The sequence below is a fragment of the Phyllostomus hastatus genome, unplaced genomic scaffold (assembly GCF_019186645.2).
Source record: "Phyllostomus hastatus isolate PE091 unplaced genomic scaffold, TTU_PhHast_1.1 phas_scaffold_1066, whole genome shotgun sequence".
NCBI lineage: Eukaryota > Metazoa > Chordata > Mammalia > Chiroptera > Phyllostomidae > Phyllostomus > Phyllostomus hastatus.
This window is the reverse complement of record NW_025334004.1, coordinates 5980360-5993201: the sequence shown is the minus strand read 5'-3', so window position 1 is coordinate 5993201 and position 12842 is coordinate 5980360. Positions and strand designations below refer to the sequence as shown.

The 12842-nt window shown below is 38.8% G+C and overlaps 1 protein-coding gene across 1 annotated transcript in view; it reads right to left on the bottom strand.

Annotated features, from left to right (window-relative positions):
* Nucleotides 1-12842, bottom strand: part of HECTD2 (HECT domain E3 ubiquitin protein ligase 2) — a 63964-nt gene that overhangs the window by 33578 nt on the left and 17544 nt on the right. Inside the window, exons 3-4 of the mRNA XM_045854653.1 lie at nt 846-987; nt 27-129 (exon numbers count right to left, since the gene is read on the bottom strand). Of these exons, the coding sequence (XP_045710609.1) occupies nt 27-129; nt 846-987 (245 nt within the window). The remainder of the gene's footprint in view (nt 1-26; nt 130-845; nt 988-12842) is intronic.

Below are 12842 nucleotides of genomic sequence, written 5' to 3'. Positions count from 1 at the left end.
TTAAAAATGCATTTATGTATTATTACCTTAAATGCAGCATTTAGTTCTGGGAAAGAATCAAATGTTGTTAGGTAAAAATCATGTACCACTTTCCAATCTCCTGATGACTTAGCTTTTTCTACATCTTCCCTGAAATGAAAACATACACTAACCTTAATGGAAAGAAATATTATTTAGATAAAACAGCATTACTTCTTTAAAAATAAATGTCACCAAACATGCTATTTGAAATACTGACACTGAATACAGAAATATGTTCCAGTTAATGTAAACACGGTTTTTCAATTTACAATTCTTAATTAGATTAGGATATTAATTCAAGTTCAACTTGCCCATTTACTTGCTTTTTAAAAAGTTCTTTCTTGACATGCTCCTTAAAATTCACACTGTTTCCTTCACTTCAAAACCAAACTTCTTGAGAGATCTTATTTACATTCTGTTTCTGTTTTCTCATTATGCCTTGGTCCTTCAAATATCCAGCTGGATTCTTTTTTAGTAGTGACACAGCTTTTATAGTTTATGTGTCACACAGTAGATGAAATCTTATTTTTTAAAAAGGAAGCATGCTATTATTTCACCACTACTTGTATCTCCTGCTTTCCCTCTTTTGACTCATATTCTCTTATTTAATGTTTCTTTTGCTGTAACGTTATTTACCCCACACCTGTTATCTGTACATTTGTTTTTGCCTTCCACTTGAGACATCTAGTCTTTTGTGTCTTCACTCTTGGCTAATACCTAATAATGATCCACAAATTCAATTTCTCACACAAAATATTACATTATATAAAGTACTGACATACAGATGACTCTATGTCTTCATATAATAGTGGGCTGACACTTACTGAAAGTCCTTCATAGTTTTGGGCTGGATAGGAAGGGCAGGTTCTGGAGGAGCTGGGGCCTTCGTTTCGGAAGATACTGCATCATCTGTAGAGATACGCTGCTTTTGTCTAACATCAAGGCAAACTGGTGGTGGGTCTTTCACTGTGAAGTATAAAAAAAAGTATTCGATGTAATTAATCATAAAAATTTTCCAAATTATAAAATGCCAGGCTAGTTCAACATGAACAAAAACCAAATTATTTTGTATTGCATTCACCTTGGGGTCCTATGACAGAGAAACCTACCACAGTGAAGGGCACTTACAGGAAGGTCTGTTCCCCCCACCTGACTTCTCCCACAACAGACACTAGGCTGCACCGTATAGTGAAAGTTATCCACGGATGTACTACAGAGTTTCTTACCCTTTCTTTTTCCCCAAAAGCTGTCTTTCAGAGAATATTTCAGTGACATTCAATGTTTTTAATGTTCATTAGCTCTTTGAATATGCCCATATCACTTATTTGCATTCTCAGCAATTCTTTATGGGAGTTTTAGCATTTTCATGAATTTTTTTCAATTTGCATGAAATTTTGATGCATTTTTTATTTTCATTTTTGCAAATAGTTGCCAGTTCATTGTCTTTTTGTTGTACTTCATAACCTTTTAATTATAAACTAAAACAAATATATAAAAACCTCATGAAACAAATGTGTGGCTTAGCGCATTATTACAAGGCAAACCCCTCTGAAACCACTGATCAGTCAAGAAACAGGGTTGCCAGCCCTCTTGCTCCAACTACCTGTGTGTCAGACAGACTCCGTTCATATCGATTTTAATTCCTGGAATTCTTTTTATCTCTTTCTTCATTTTTAAAAATATTAACTATTTCCTCCTTTTCATTTAGTTCCTTTAAGGCATTTACATTTGTTTACTTTTGTATTCCTACTAATTTACTTTTTAAAATATTTCTAATTCCTTCATTGTCACCTCATTTCTCAGTTTTTACAATTCTGCATTCTTTTGAGTGCCATATTTTCTTAATGAATTTTAGCCCCTCTTGAAATAGGGTTTTATCTATTTCTGTGGCTGTTTCTGAAGTGCGGTCATTGTTCAAGGGGCTGTTGCTCTTCCTTATTTTCTCTTTTTTTACAAAAAATTTTGTAATTAAAAATTATAGAATTTGATTTTGCTCTTTTTCTGTTGCCAATATTATTTGAAATGACTTTTCCCAAACTTGTAGAAGGAGGTGTGGGCCCCCTTTCTGTTTTCATGTGGAACCCATAAACACGGTAGCTTGCTTTTTGAGATTTCCAGGCCCCGTTTCCCCGGCTCCACTCTAATTCAGGTACCCTCCCTCATTCCTTAGTTTCTACTGTCCCAAAGCTGCTCATATTAATCAACTTTAATTTCAGTATGGGGCTCTGGCCTGGGGGAGGGCTCTAGTTAGTTAGTCAGTTTTGAGAATTCACAAGCTCCCTTCTGATTTAGCATGGGCCCTCTGCATTCATCCGCTCTGGGCGGAACCCTTCCAGTGTCAGTCTTTTTTCTTTGACCGGCCTCCTCAGCTCTCCAATGAGTACCTGCTGCTCGTTTTGCAGTCTCCTGTTCTCAGATGCTTCCTTCTGCTTACACTTGCCCAGAGCTAACACCATGGAGACCTTACGGTTTTGGTGATTTGTCCCGCTTATCCTTTTAGACTATTTGTTAATTATTGATATGTTAGGCTTTAAGTCTTTCAGTTTCATTTTTGTTTCCTCTTACTTTTCCTGCCTTCCTGTGGGTCACTTGAACACTTTAGAATTCCATTTTGATTTATCTGCAGTGTTTCTGAAAAGCTGCTCCACATACTACATTATATACACATAACTTATCATAGTCTACAGGTGCCATCATTTTACCAGTTGAAATCATACCTCCTTTCATATCTCTTTACTGTTCTCTGTTTAGAACCATCTTAAATATTTTCTTTGCATGCATGTAGAACCACAGCAGTGCTATAATGTTGTCTCCATGGTTAACCATCACTTAAAAAACATGAAAGGGCCCTGGCTGGTGTAGCTCAGTGGATTGAGCACGGGCTGTGAGCCAAAGCATTGCAGGTTCAATTCCCAATCAGGGCACACGCCTGGGTTGCAGGCCACGGCCCCCAGCAACCGCACACTGATGTTTCTCTCTCTCTCTCTTTCTCTCTCCCTTCCCTCTCTCTAAAAATAAATAAATAAAATCTTTAAAAAAAACATGAAAGGAAAAGGAAAGTCTATTGTATTTACCTATTTTTTGCTTATCTTGTTCTTCTTGATGTTTCCAAGTTCCTTCTTTTGCTGTTTCCTTTCTGTTTAGAGAACCTCTAAATGCATTCTTTTAGCATAGGTCTACTGGCAACAAATTCCTACCTTTCTTTCATCAAGAATGTCTTGCTATCCCTTCCATGCCTGAAAACATTTCTGCCAGGTAGAGGATTCTTCTAGGTTGGCAGTTCTTTCAGCCCATTCCTTCTGGCCCCCACGGTTACTGATGAGAAATCTACTGTTATCTGAATGGTTTTTCCTTTTAAGATAAGATGTCATATTTCTGTGGCTATTTTTCAACTTTTTCTTTTGTCTTTAGTTTTCAGAGATTTAATTATACGTCTTGATGTGGATTTCTTTGGGTTTATGCTGTATGGGGTTTGCTCGGCTTCTTGCACCTATAGGATTATGTTTCTTGGACAAATGCAGGAAGGAAGCTTTCAGTCATTTCCGTGAGTGCCTTTTCAGCCTACTCTCTTTTTCCTCTCCTTCCAAGATTCCAAAGACAAGAATGTAACATCTTTTGTTATAGTCCCACAGGTGTCCAAGCAATTCATTTTTTCTTTCTAATCTACTTTCTCTCCATTGTTCAGATTGGGTAATTTCCATTGCTCTATATTACAGTTCACTAATTCCTGTTCTCTCTTCGTGCTGTTGAGACCAAAATCCTCAAAACATTTTATTGCATTGGTTATTATATTCACTCAAGTATTAATACTTCCAAATCAATAGAATATATTAATATCTTATGGATTCTAAATTCTACATTAATGAAATGTGCATATCCAGGATTTAATTCTACTCTAATGTAATCAGGATGTATTGTCGAGTAAGCAAACACACCTCTGTCAATCATCACAGCAGTAACATAACTATCAGGTCTTCCTTCCCTTCGTACCCGCTCTCCCAGTCAAGCATCTATCCTTAGGGTCTATCACTGACTTCAATAGACTAATACATTTCATTGGTGTTAGGATATACATTAAGGTAAATTTCATATTATCAGATAGTACAGAGATGCCAATTTCTTATACTCAATAGCACTAGTTTCAAACTTTATGACAGAATCACCTGGAGAGCTTATTAAAACAGATTATTAGGCCCTCCCCCCAAAGTTTATGATTCAGTTGAGCTGGGTTGGGGCTCCAGAATTTTCATTTCTCACATGTTCCCAGATGATGCTGATGCTGCTAGTCTGTGGATCACACTGAGGTTCACTGTTCATCAGTTTTAGGAGAGAGGAATGAGCTGATGATATAAAACAGATAATTAAATTTCTTTAATTCAGTTCTATAATTGGTTTTTATACCTTTATTAAACATGGAAATGCCCAATTTTCAGTAATTTGTACTTTAAGCACAAATTGGATGGTTCAGCTCAATTAGCTATTTCAACAAATGATTTCTTATGAATTGTGCTTGAAAATCTTTATTAATGGGGAAGAAATAGATGACAGTCTCCTTCTCCAACACCAACCAGTCCTATTACAATTATCTTTTGAGGCTCCTCTGGTTTCTCTTCCTCTTCAGCAGACTTATCCTTTCTCATGCCTTCCCACACACACCTTTCCCAACCTGGCTAGAAACACCCACGATTAGATACAAACATACTCATTCAAATATAAATTAACTTATTCACTCACAGAGCATATATGCACCTTTTCATATCCACTCATTTTTATTAATACCATGCTGAGGTGGAAGAGTGAAATCTAATTAGGAAGAGAACTGGATTTTGGCAAAGCCTTAGAGCAGTAAAATTCTTATGCAGGAGAAACAGTAATGCCATGCCAAGAGGATTCCGGATGAGGTTAGAACCAGAGGGCCAGATGGAATTTATTTTCAGTTCAGAAGGTAACTTGGACTGAAGAATAATGTAAAATGTTAACGTACTACGTTAATGGAACTTGAGTCAGAAATAAAGCAGAATCCTTTGCTCACATTACTGAATGAAAGCCAAACTACAGGATGTGACATTCAGCTATTAAGAAAGGAAGAATAACAGCTCACAGCTGCTCTATGTTCCTGAATATCAAGGCATTGTTTCCAGAGACAGGCTTTCAGCTTGTTCTCCCAGATGGTTATTAAACTCTAATTCAAAAGAGAAAATCAATAACTGTGGTGGTGAGAGATTAATTAAATCTCAAAGTAATATTATAAATAGAACAGGCAGATCTTTGTTCCACCATATGAGCTTTTTCTGCAATATAGAATATTGTAACGCACTGAAAAAGGCCAAAATATATTTATCAGTGAAAACCTGTCATTTAGTTTTCATTCAGCCAATACATGGGAACGCTCTGTGCTAAAATGATAAGCAGTAATCACTTTCCCTGTCTTTTAATATAATGTTGCCAATTTTAGTTGGTTGCTTAGAAACATTAAGTAAAACACTTGGAGCCAGTGCAAGAAGAGTAAAGTTATGGTGGGGCCTGGCAGTATATTTTTAAAAGTGTGAAGATCATAATACAACTACGTATAAGGGTCTGAGATTATCAGGCAAATATGCCAGCTTAGTGTTGTCAAGGGGCTGTATTATAGGCTGATTCTAGTTGAAAACTAGTAATACATAGCTCTCCACACTGTAGCCTCCAAAACGAAGACAGACATTTGAAACTGGCCACATGATTAGGAGACTGAAGACTGTTCCTGGCTGGCCAGCAGAGGAGACAACAGCAGTGTCAGAGGAAAATGAGAGTCTCTATATTGGCTGGGTGTTCAGGAAGAGGAACCCGGGCCTTTGTTCCTTATCCCCCTACTGCTGGAAAGGTACCGCTGATAGAAAAGGTTCGCTGCTGTTGACACTCTTGCAAAATCCTATGCCTTACATTAAATTTCATCTCAAATAATTTGTAACTAAATAAGTAGTGAAAAAAAGCACCAGTGTATGGCCATACCAACCTGAACACACCCGATCTCGTCTGAAAAAAGCACCAGCCTTGGAAGTAAGGTACTGGGTCCTACTGATGGACAAGTCACTAACTTTCATAGTGTCAGACCAGGCACTGGAACTCCTGAGGCCTCAGTTCTGATGTGATAAAAGGAAAGCAGTGGCCCAAACCATTCATTCCCAAGGTTCCAGAGAACTTCAAGGGCCACCTCAGGGAAATGGTGCTGTATGGATGTGTTTACTCAGAGCGGCTTAATGTAATGATGCTCTAAGAAAATGCTTGCTTTTCAAATAGTGTTTTCCCATGAAAATAAAAAATAACAAAAATAGGTTTAATCATTTCTAACTTCTACCTCTACAACTACTGAAGAACAAAACAGACAGGACTTACAAACCAATCAAAAAGTTAAAAAAAATTACCCATTGGGGTGAACTATGTAATGACCTATAACAGACTGCAGAAGTGTGGGAACTTAACATGCATCTACCATCTATGCACCTGATCTTAGTTACGCCTTTTTTATCAGAAAAAAATTCTGAAGAATCAAAGACCTGGCTTTTCTTCCTGAATGTACATTTTACATTCACATTATATGGTTTTAAAATAAGTCCATAAATTCTGGGATATTCCTCTCATTAAAAGATGGAGTCTAATTCTTCTACCCTTGAATATGGGCCACACATAGTGGCTCCCTGCTCATAAAAGTTGCAGAAGTGATGCTGTATGACTAGGTATGAAAGGCAATAAAATTTCTGCTTGCCTGTCTATTTGGGGATGCTCACCCTTGGAATCCAGTCACCATGCTGTAAGAAAGCCGAACAGCCAATGAAAAGGCCAGGTGTTGGTGTTCCAGCTAAAACCCACCTAAGGTCCAGGCCTATAGTATGTGAGTGAACAAGCTGCCAGGTGATTTCAGTATGGAAGACAGAAACTAAAACAAATACACAAAAATGACTTGGAAGAATCAGAAATCATGCAATGGAAAGAATAAAACCTATCGTTAATTTACTCAGAGAGATGACAGTACGATCAGGAAATAAGATGGTGCTCTAAAAAATAAATATTTAGTGGGAAAAATTCTTATTAATTAAAAGCACATTATAAATAAAATCCTCAACAGAAGGTCAAAAGAAGGGTTTTGAGAAAATTCTCTAAAATATAGAGAAAAAGGACAAAGGAATGGAAAGTAGGAGTGCAAAAAATGAAAAAATTAGGAGTTCATAAAGTCTGGCTTTTGAGTAATAGAGGACCTACAGGAAAAAAGGACAGAAAAAGCAGATGGGAGGAAGTCAGCAATACAAAATTTCTAGAAAATTTACTAGAAGTCAGGGACATGAGCTGCTAGACGTAAAGGGCCTACCAAACACACAGCACAAAGGATGGAAACAGATGCAGATGCAGGCACAGCACTGTGCAATTTCAAAACCCCAAGGCAAAGAGATGGTTCTATAAGTTTCCAAAGACATACACAGGTAAAAAGTAGAGAGATATAAAGAACTAGGATCAGAATGACCTTAGATAAAAGCTATACTCTACACAGACTAGAACAGAATAATTTTAATGCCTGTTATCACCAAGATTCTGACTACCCATGTATTCTTCTTTTTTAACTGAAGATAGAATGAAAGGTGAGCCTATCCCACATTATCTATACTTCGGCTTGTCTAGACAGTGGGCAAGGAAATCACTTTTTTGCTCTGCTATCTGAATCAGCGGAGGACACTCAGTTCACTTCACTGCTTCCCTGCAGGGTCCTCTTGACTGCTAGAGAGGCCATATTTCTGCCAGACATCTACTACAGACATAGTCCAGATCGCGCGTCTGTCAGCTATCCCAGTAGCTGTCCTCTGAGTCCCATGACTTACTCATGACCTTGTCCACTGACCTCCGCAGAATGGACTATGTGTTCTTGGGAAAGATGGAGCCAGGTTTCATCCTGAGATTCTGTTTATATTATAATTTCCTGGGAATCTTCACCTAATAGTGGCAAGTACTGTATCTTACATATTTAGGTTTGTGCTTGCTTTTCAGTTTTTCAAAACTAAGTTTCAAAACCAAGTAGTATTTGTTCATGGAAATATACAAAGGTAACATGACTATTTTTTATTAAATTAAATTCATTGGGGAATTGGTTAATAACATTATATTAAGTTGCAAGTGTACAATTCTATAACATATTATCGGTATGATGCACTGTGTGTTCACCACCCAAAGTCTAGTCTCCTTCCGTCACCATGTATTTCACCCTCCAGCCTTCCTCATCCTCCCCTCCTCCCTTCCCTCAAATCACCACACTCTTCTCCTGGTCACCACCATCCTATTGTCTGTGTCTATTAGTTGGTAACAAAACTATTTTTTTCCTTTTTATTGAATGTATTGGGGGGACACTGGTTAACAAGATTATACAGGTTTCAGGTGCATAGTTCTACAACACATCATCTGCGCACTGTACTGTATGTTCACTGTGCCAAGCTTCTTTAACAAGTCAAGGGAGCGGAAGTTACCTCTGGACAGAAAGGCAGGGCGATGCTACCGGGATGAATTCATTGGGGCTTTTAAGAGGCTGGTAGCGCTCCTTTTCCTGATTTGAGTGCTAAATTTATGAGTTTTCACTTTATTATTATTAAAACCATATAAAAGTATTTAGTTCATTCCATGTGTGACATGTTCCAAATTTTTTAATTTGTGCAGTTGATCATGGGTGAAGAGTAAGGGAAAAGCCTACCTGTTACACTCCCTTCCCCCACAACGTCACTGCTCAGCAGTATGTGTTGTCACTCATTTACTGAATTTCATAAGGCCTGGCACTGAATACTCCAGAATTTTTTTTCCCATTTATCCTTATACCTCATAAGGTAGTTACTTTACTCTCCTATTTTACAGAGGGGAAAACCAGCACAGAGAGGTCAAATACCTTTTCCAGGATCACTGAGCTGGTAAATTACAGAGCCAGGGTTCAAACGACCCTGTTAAGTTACAAAACCCATGTTATTTCCACTATCAAATAATGCAAAACCTACCACGTAAAAAGAAAAGTAGCAAAACTGAACCCTAAATTTATGTGGAAGTAGGAGCTAGTGAATCATGAAATGTCAAAGAAAACAAAACTCAACAGGGATCAAACAAAATCAGTATGTTGAAAAATTAATCCTTTAAATCATAAACCTTAGGTGTAGAAGATACTTTACAACTTTAATGCCCCATTTCCTCCTTCTACAATTGAGTAAATGAAAGCTAATGAGAGCTAAGTTTGTCTAAGGTGACAACGACAGTTGTTGGTAGTAGTTAATCCAGCACTTGGGCACTGCTTTTGGCTACTTCAGCCACAGTGGGGAGCTAAAACCGGGAGAGACCAGAGGGAATTAGTCATAACAGGTGGTGTTTACATCATGGGCTATAGGATGACTTTTTTTAACATTTGGAAAGAAATAAACTTGAGGTGGGAGAGAAAGGAAGAAAGAGGGAGGACAAAACTCTGACTCACAGGACGTTAGCCATCAGAGCCAAATAAAGTGGTGCAGTCATTGGTTTCTGAAGATGTATTTTTTCTTACAGAGCTAAATGATGTGTGTGTTTGTATGGGTCTAGTTATAAAAATATCCCAAGTCCTTTTCATAGAAGGTTATCTCTAATGGAATAGATGCCTTATACCGGGCACATCTTAGAGAATTTATTAAAGCCTTGAGATCGGTTTGACATTCCAACAGGGCAAACTGGCCAGAAACCCAGAGAAAGCGCCTCCCAAATGTTTCCTCATAGAGTAAATCACTTACTGAGTAAACAGTCTATGTACCGTGGGAGCCGGATCCTGAAGACACAGAGATGAATTCAAGACTCAAGTAGATTGTTAATACATTTACTCTTGGACCCAAAAATCCCACTTCTAGGAATATCCTATAGATACACCTACATATGAACAAAATGACATATGTATAGAGTCATTCATTGTGACTTAGTTTACAATAGCAAAAGAATGAACACAACTCATTTCTTTTAAAAGGACCTTATTAAAGAAGTTATAGTATGTCCAATACAATGTAACATCGTTGTAAAAAAGAATAAGGAAGCTCCTTTATGTACTGATATAGAAGTAAGTACAGGATACATTAACTAAAAAAACAAGGTGCTGAGCAATGTGTATATAGTTACCTTTTCTTTAAGAAAAGGGGGAAAATGAGACTATATATTTATATCTGTTTTCACTTGCATAAAAAACACAGGAAAGAATACAAAAGACAGCAGGGAAGAGGGTGAAAGTAAGACATCTGAAACATAGTTTTATAGTTTTGATATTTGAAACACGTAAATATATTACCTATTCAAAAAATTAACATAAAAAATAAAAAGGATAGCCCTTTCTCTCTCCAAAAGAAAAGCTTAAGGAGCTTACAGACCAGTAGACACAGATAAGTAAATAAACACAGTGGTATCTCGGTACTCGTCATTAATTCGTTACAGAACTCATGATGAGTGCTAAAGCCAATGAGTACTAAACTGTTTGTGAGCTACCATGAGACTCACGTCTACCTCTGTTTCATCCCAAGAGAGGGGCGCTGGGTAGTGAGCAAGCACCGAGTGCTGAAATATTTTTTTTCTTATCAAAATGCAACAAGTACAAGGTTTGATGAGTTCTGAAGCTGAGTAGTACTGAGGTATGACTGTAAACACAGCAAGCTATTCTAACTCCCTGACAGATACACCTCTTCCATAGGCATGGTTAAGAAAAGCCAAGGGCAAGGTACTCACTCTGATCTAGGGAAGCATCTTAGAGATTTAGTCCAAAATCAGTTCATTCTCCAAGGAAACCTGGAGATGGGGTCATTTGAGGCCTTGGAGATAATCCTTCCAGGATAGGACTCTTAAAGAAATACTGCCAATTCTTTTTCTCTTGCCAGGTGGCAAGTCCCGCGCCAGGTTTCTTCCCTGTCTGCCTCTCAAGTTGCTCTTGGAGAAACTGTGAAAAGTCTGTGGTACTTCACCTGTGAATAGATTATAGGCCCCCATATACAGATCCAATCACTATTTGAGCTCAACTAGTCTGTTCTCCCTTTGGCTGTTTCAGAGTAGCAGAGATCATGGATGCATTTCTCTGGAGTGTGCAAGAACTGCACTGTTCACTGTATCACGGTGGGCTCTTCCAGAGCAAACTCATGGAATGGCCTGAGCTGGGAGAGGAACCAGGGCCCCGTCTACTCTTTCCCAAATTACCAGGAATGTAGATATTTTAAAAGGTTTGGGGAGAAATCACTTCATTTCTTTTAAAGATGTTCTGTGCTGCTTAAAGATGTTTTGAAAAAGTCTGAAAGGAGCATAATCACTTAGAAAGGAGGATACTAAGCAGTAAGGGAGAACACAGTGCTCCCCTCCCCCCACCATTACTTATCATGTATATTGTTTCTCTGGAGATGCGTCATCCCCAGCAGCTGTTATAGTAGGTAAAACTCCTACACTGCGCTGATCTTGAAAAGGACAGCCAACTCGACAGGCATACCAAGTCATGTGATCTGCAGGGAGGAAAGGCATCCCTCAGCTGTTAGGCAAGCCCACGCTGGGTTTCTGAAGCTTCTCTAATACCACTTGAAGATCAGACGGGGAGACAAGCTGTTAGAGAATACCCAGCATAGGTCTTGCTACTAGAGAAGAGGGAGGAAAACTGTACTAACTGCCAAGAATGATGCATCGTTGAGAAAACCATCATATTGGCAAGTAAAAGAGGCTTCCCAAAAGATCAAGGAATTATAAACATGCTTACATTTGGAAGACTTCGTTGACTAATTCCCATTCAACAAAAGAATGCCTTCTACAGTAGCTCTGACATATGAATTCCGTGCCACACCTGTATTCAGGTGGCATCCAGAAAGAACAGCTAGGAGAAGTCTGCACTAGAAGTTCCAATAAGGTAAAGGAAGTCTGCTAAGAGGTCTATGCCTCCAGACTGGTGTATACCAGTACTTCGATTTCAGGTTGGGACTGAGACCCAACTCCACAGGAGTAGCACAGATGAGAGGGAAGCAGACACCTGGTGGGAGCTCAGGCAAGTGGACCATATTCAGAGTCAAAACATCCACCCCAGGAGGAGGCAGGCAAGTTGTGCACATACAAGATAGCAAGCTGGGCTCAGAGTTCAAGACATTAGTATAGAGAGAATAGGAATCAGTGGGGAATCAAAGACTAAGGAATCTGAATGAACAGTCCAAACAAGGAAGGTTATGGCTATCCATCCCTTCTTCTTGCCTCCTTATCCTTATCTACACCAGACATCTCAGGGTTCTTATGGTTCCTAACCCTCTGTTGTGGGCCCAACTGTGTCTGCCAAAAAGATATGTTATGGTCCTAGACCCCCCAGCCATAGACCTGTGAATGTGGCCTTATTAGGGAATAGACATAGACATAATCAACTTAAGACGAGTTATACTGGATTGGGGTGGGCCCTCATCCAATGACTGGTGTTCTGCAGGAAGAAAAAACTCTGGACACAAAAGTCATACAGGAGAAAATGAATGCCTTGTGAAAAAAGAGGCAGAGATCTGAGTACGGTGTCTAAAGGCCACGGGATACCAAGGATTTCTGGCAACCACCAGAAGCTAGAAGAGACGCATGAACAGATTCTCCCCCAGAACCTTCAAAAGAATCCAATCCTGCCAACACCTGGATTTCAGACTTCTAGCATCCTGAACCATGAGACAATACATTTCTGTTGTTTCAAACCACCAAGTTTGTGGTACAGAGTGGCCCTAGGAAACTAACACACTCCCCAAGGAGACTAGTGAATTCAAGGCAAGCAGTGGGTTTCTTCCCACCTCCATTTCCACCCGCTACTGCCTCTCTTCTCTCTGTTC